Below are 6,000 nucleotides of genomic sequence, written 5' to 3'. Positions count from 1 at the left end.
AGTAGATGGGTGGGGAGCTTCCCAAGAAGGTCTGGAAGAGGCAGGTGCAGCCCTGGGAGCTGGGGTCTGGGCAGGAGCTGCTGTTCTCTGGCACCATGTGGGTTGACAACACAGAGCCTTTAGTTTCCAGAGGACAGCTCCAGATGAATGCCAGCCTGGCTGGGCACCTGCTCCACCTCAGTGCCACCCCACCTGGCTGGGCCTACAGGTGTCTGGGGGTGGGGAGGGAGAGGTTGCCATGCTTGGCTAATCTCCATCTCCCTGTCCCTATCCTGCAGGCCATGGGGGACGTGAAGTTGGTTGCCTCTACACTCACTTCCAAAGCCTCTGCCAGCATGGATTCCTCAAGAGTCGACTCCAATCCCCTGACTGAGGCCCCTGCTTTCATCTTACCCCCTCGGAACCTCTGCATCAAAGAAGGCGCTACTGCCAAGTTCGAAGGGAGGGTAAGAAAGAAAAGGGCTAGGTGGGGAGGTTGGGCTGAGATCTGATGGAACGCCAGGTTTTCTTTTGCACCTTGCTATGGGGTGAATAGGACCCATATAGCTCAACTTCTTTTTTTTTATGGTGGGCTTCCATGTGAGCTGGAAACCTCGGGGGTGGGAAGGATGCTGCCAGCTCGCTGTCTTGAGATATTTTGCCATGAATGTAGATTGCATTCTGGGTACATGGTGCCTAATTGTGGAAGGAAACCTGGCACAGGAGCAGGAGAAACATGGACTGAATTGAAGTTCGTGCCCTGCCCTCAAATTAGGACATGCCCAAAACACTACGTTTTCTGTCACCCTTTCCCTGAGAAGAGCAGATAGTGAGTCAGGCTTCTCATTCACCAGTGTGATACAGCTGGAGCACAGGGGCAGGAGACCAGGCCCCTGACTGCAGTTCTGTCACCTTGCAAATGGTCCTTGGTGCCTCATTCTTACTGGGCCTACATTTCTTCTGCCGAGGGGCATGCCAGTTCCCTGGGTGCATGGTATGGAAAGCAGGAAGGAGAGAACGCTTAAGAAGGGCTGAAAGAATATTTAACATTAACTCCAATGGGGAGACTTGGAGTAAGTGGCTGGCTCAGCCCACCAGGGTGTGAAGTCAGCCTAACACAGAGGTACATGTGGTTCCTGTGGAGGTTTGCCTGTGATCATTCATTATGGACCCCTCCCCAAGGATCTACTTGTAGAAGCTGTAAGGCTTTAATCTGGGTGCTGGCATAAGACAAGGATGGGAGAAATCTGTAAGTTGCACTGAGTCTACAATAGAAGAGTGTGAGCTTTTCTAGGATGGCACTGGGTCTTGCTCTTCTTTAAACGACAGGTGTGACCACGTAGTGGTTTGGAAAGGGTATGGACTGCTGCCTTGAAAATGGGTTGCACTGCATTATGTGCCAGGCACAAACCCATCTCTTTATTTTGTTTTAAGGATTTATTTTTTTTTTTTATTTGAAGCATAGAATTGGAAAAGAGAGAGAGGGAGATACAGAGGGATCTTCCACCTGCTGGTTCACTACCCCAAGTGGCCACAGTGTCTGGGGGTAGGCCATGCTGAAGCCAGGAGCTTCATTCAGGTCTCCCATAGGGGTGTGGGTTCCCAGGCAGTTGGGCCATCTTCTGCTGCTTTCCAAGACACATTATTAACAGGGAGCTGGTTCAGAAGTGGAGCAGTTGGAACTCAAACTGTGGACCACGTGGGATGCTGGTGTTGCAGGCACTGCAGACTTGTCTCCTTAAGACCATTTGCTAATGCACCTAACCAGGTGGTCCTGTCTTGTCTTTCATCTGGGTGATGCTGATGATGCTCTTAGGGGCACGTTTCTGCTCCTGGCTCTTGGTTCTTGCCTTGGCTCTGGTTCCCATGTTCTCACCCCCACAGCTGTCCAGGAAGAATGGACCAGAGCATTCCCTTGGTGTTCAGAAATGGTGTAGATGACCAGAAGAGGGAGGAAAGTACTGATCTATGCTGCAGCACTGGGGAGTAAAAGCTTGTGCTAAGGAAAAGGAGCCAGATGTAAAAGGCCCCAACTTGTGTGAGTGCATTGAAATGTGCAATGCCCAGAAGAGGCAAATCCACAGAGAGGGAGTGGAGGTCGGGGGAAGGTGGGGGAGTGACTGCTCCTAGCTGCAGTCCTTCTTGTGGAGTGAATAAAAGTGTTCTGCTAGCAGAGAGAGAGGTGGTGATTATGAGATTTTTGTGACAGTACTTACAAAATACCCAAGTGCATATTACTCACACTGAAATTAAACACATAAGAAATGGCTTAGATGGCAAAATTGTTCCTTTCTCCTCTCCCATCTCTGCATCTGAGACAAGCTCCCAGTACTTGTTTCCTGGCTGACCCGCCTAGTTTTGTGAGGTGGACCCTTCCTAGGCTGAGTACCGGCCCAGGAGGCCACACATAGTAGCACTGGGCAACTCAGTCACTCCTTCTAACAATCTCAGGCTTCCTTATCCAAGAATTTCAGCTCGCTCTTTCTGTATTTCTGGCATGTTGATAGGCAGTAAAAATACTTTTATAAAGTATAAAAAGTGCAGTAATATTATACTTTACTAATGAGCAGGCATTCACATCATGAAAACTTAATCACATTAAAGTAAACAGAGGGGCTGCTGTAGTGGCATAGCCAGATGATCCTCTGCCTGCATCCTGTGTGGTTGCTTCTTTGTGTCCTGGCAGCTCTCACTGCTGATCCAGCCTCCTGTCAATGACCTGGGAAAGCAGTAGAAAATGCCTAAAGACCTTGGGTCCCTGCACCCACATGGGAGACCCCAGAAGAAGCTCCTGACTCCCAGCTTCAGATGAGCCCAGTTCTGGCTATTGCAGCCATTTGGGGAGTGAACCGGCAAACAGAAAACCGCCCCCCATTCTCTCTCTTTCCTCCTCTGTCTTTTCAGTAAAATGAATAAATCAGAAAAATTAAAACGTGAACAGGGACAGTCACTAGGTTGGCAGCTAAGATGCCCCCATCCCATATTGTAGTGCCTGGGTTCCAGACTAACATCTAGGTCCTGATTTCAGCTTCCTGCTCTTACAGACCCTAGGAGGCAGCAAGTGATGGCTCAAGGCCCTGCTGGGGTTGCTGCTGCTCATGTGGGAGACCTGCGTCATGTCCCCAGCTCCCAGCTTCAGTGTCATTGTGGGCATTTGGAGAGTGCACTAGCAAACGAGAACATACACTCTCTGTTGTTCTGTCTCTCTGCCTCTCAAATAAATAACAGTTAAAAGTGAACTGTGACTTCATTATCCTTAAAACATAGCATTCTCTATGTGAACATTTTATTTTGCTTATACAAGGGCACTCAACCAAGCTTGTGGGAAATGCAGATTATGAAAAAAGTGCATGGATTTCAAAATTTCTTGCAGTAAAATAGGTTTATCTTTTACGTCTACTTTCCACCAACTTTTTGGTGAAGTGCCCTGGACTTATAGTTGCACTTCGTGCAATCTGTGGAAACTATTAATCAGAATGAGTATGTCCCTTAAAGTTACATTGTATTGCTCCCTTATCACGTTCTCCCTGCCTGGAGTTAACCTACAGCAACACTGTTGCAGCACAGTGGTGTCAGATATAGACAGAATATTCTAGAGAGAGCCTCCCACAGCATCTGGCTAACTGCAGAGGGAAACACAGAGGAAGAAGCCAGAAAACAAAGAGTTCAGTCTGTTAGAGGGTTGCACGTGTGCATAGAACGCACAGAGATGTTTAGCATCAAGGAAGGGAAGTCAGTTGTGTTGATACCAGAGTTGGAGTAGAAGGGAGGGAATGTTCCCGATCGGGTGTCCTCAGAGGAGTCAGTGGCATGGGCTTTGAGTGGGAGCTGCCAGTTAGGAAAAACTGCTGTTGACTGCTCTTGACCCTGCCTACTGCTGGCCCTCCTTGGGAACCCTGGCATGTATCCTAGTCCAGGGCGCCTTCTGTACCAACCAGTGTCTGTCTCCAGGCGACCTCAGTTCCCTGGAAACCTAGTTCTGGTAGAATCTCCTTCAGGTGAGTAATTTTAAAAAATAATGCCTTCCGGCTACTTCTCGAGCCGGTTCTCATCATGGTGGCTGGAAGCCTCCCCTTCCTCCCTGCTTCCTCAGGACCTTTCTGCCTCTTCTCTCCCTTCTTTAAAGAATTGCCACCACCCACCAGGACTGAGGACTTCCAGCCACTTATGAGGTTGGTGTAGACATCTCCCACCACTGAGAAGCAGGGTAGACACCAGAGACAGGCAGCGATTATGAAAGTTTATTTCCTACTGCCCTCTGAGCTAATTCAAATTTGTGCTTTCCGTTTTTATTTGGAAAGGCAGTAAAAAATGATTGTCCACCCTCCCCCTGTTTCCTTTGTATGCCAGAGGAATTCATCCCTTCCTCCAATAGAGCTCTCCCTATTTTTTCTAAAAGATTGATTTATTTATGTGAAAGAGCAATAGAGATAGAAAGGAGAGAGAGCTCTTCCATTTGCTGGTTCACTCCCCAAATGGTCACAATCTCTCGGATTGGGACAGGCCAAAGCCAGGAGTCAGGGGCTGCTTCCAAGTCTCCTGTGTGGGTGGTGCTGCTTTCCCAGGCACATTTGTGGGGAGCTGGATGGGAAGCAGAGCAGCCAAGACTGAAACGTGCACTGTGGTGTGAGATGCTGGTGTTGCATGTGGCAGCTTAATGTGCTGGCCCCTAGAGCTCTCCCTTATGTCAGGAAGACTTGGTGACGTTGCAGGATGTGTGTGGGCGTGGGGTGGGGGGGCTGGGCACTCTGGGTAACCCTTTGTGGCTCATTCCTCTTACTGAAGCCCCTTCTGTGCCTACCTTGTGGCAGATCCCCTGGTGTCTCATACAGAACCCTGGCTCTGGCCTTTTCCATGCCAGAGGTTTCCTTTGCTGCTCAGTGATCTGTTGGGGATAAAGTCAATTAGAGAAAACTCTTTTTATAATTAAAAGAAAAATAGACATCCTGGTGCCTTCCTGTTCCATCTCTGCCCTGCTTCCTGCCTTGGATCCTGACGTAATGCCTGGTGCTGTCTCAACCCTTTGAAAACCACCGGGTAAGTGAGTACACTGAGAATTGGTTGGAGGTAGGAGAGCAGTGGAGAGAGCAGCTGAGAGATAAGACTTAAAGACTGTCTCAGATAAGATCTTTGGTGGTATTCATCTACACTGGAAATTTTACAAAAGCATTCATGATTAACACTCATGAGATGCATTGGCACGTAGCATCTCCCTAAAGGACAGGAATAAATAGTGAAGACAGCACAGAGGCAAACTCCAACTCTCTCTCAGACACTTCCCAGTCTCCTAACATGGTACAGATGCCATAATCATAGCCCAGGGTGGCCCTGCAATTAAGCCGCTTTTGGAGAACTCAGTCCTCCCTAGCTGTGGCCTTTAGGCCTGGGCCAGTGGGGCCTAGTGCGTATGAGAGAAAGTTGGCCACCTGGGGTTTAGCGGTGAGATAGTGGTATTCAGGATCAACTACTGTCGGGTTAGGGTCTGCTGGTTTGGCCAAAGCCACCATCCCAACAGATGTGAGCTCTTTGTCTCATCTGTACCAACTTTATTTTTTTTTAAAGATTTATTTTATATTTATTGGAAAGGCAGATGTACAGAGAGGAGATGGAGAGAAAGATCTTCCATTGCTGGTTCACTCCTCAAGTGGCTGCAACTGCCAGAGCTGAGCCCGTCTGAAACCAGGAGCCAGAGCTTCTTCCAGGTCTCCCAAGCTGGTGCAGGGTTCCAAGGCTTTGGGCTATCCTCAACTTCCTTCCCAGGCCATAAGCAGGAAGCTGGATGGGAAGTGGAGCAATCGGGACACTAATCGGCATTCATACTGGATCCTGGCAAATGCAATGCAAGGATTTAGCCACTAGGCTATCGTGCTGGGTTCATCGGTACCAATTTTAACCCAGGCAGGGGAGTCCCTGCCCTGAGTGCAGGTGTACCATCTGCCTGTCTCCCACCTGCTATATACACTCGAACCAAACCATACCTCGTCTAGGACCACAGCGTTCTCTAGCCGGTAGCCTCAAGCC

At 49.0% G+C, this 6,000-nt stretch overlaps 1 protein-coding gene across 2 annotated transcripts in view; it reads left to right on the top strand.

The window, feature by feature from the left end:
• Positions 1-278: 278 nt before the first annotated feature.
• MYLK (myosin light chain kinase) overlaps positions 279-6,000 on the top strand; it is a 171,876-nt gene continuing 166,154 nt past the window's right edge. For both annotated transcript variants that reach the window (XM_058661988.1, XM_058661987.1), the window contains exon 1: positions 279-446. In XM_058661988.1, the coding sequence (XP_058517971.1) occupies positions 282-446 (165 nt within the window). In that variant the 5' untranslated portion in view covers positions 279-281. The remainder of the gene's footprint in view (positions 447-6,000) is intronic.

This window comes from Ochotona princeps, chromosome 3, assembly GCF_030435755.1.
Source record: "Ochotona princeps isolate mOchPri1 chromosome 3, mOchPri1.hap1, whole genome shotgun sequence".
Taxonomy (NCBI): domain Eukaryota; kingdom Metazoa; phylum Chordata; class Mammalia; order Lagomorpha; family Ochotonidae; genus Ochotona; species Ochotona princeps.
The sequence above is the reverse complement of the archived record's forward strand: the minus strand, read 5'-3'. Positions and strand labels throughout refer to the sequence as shown.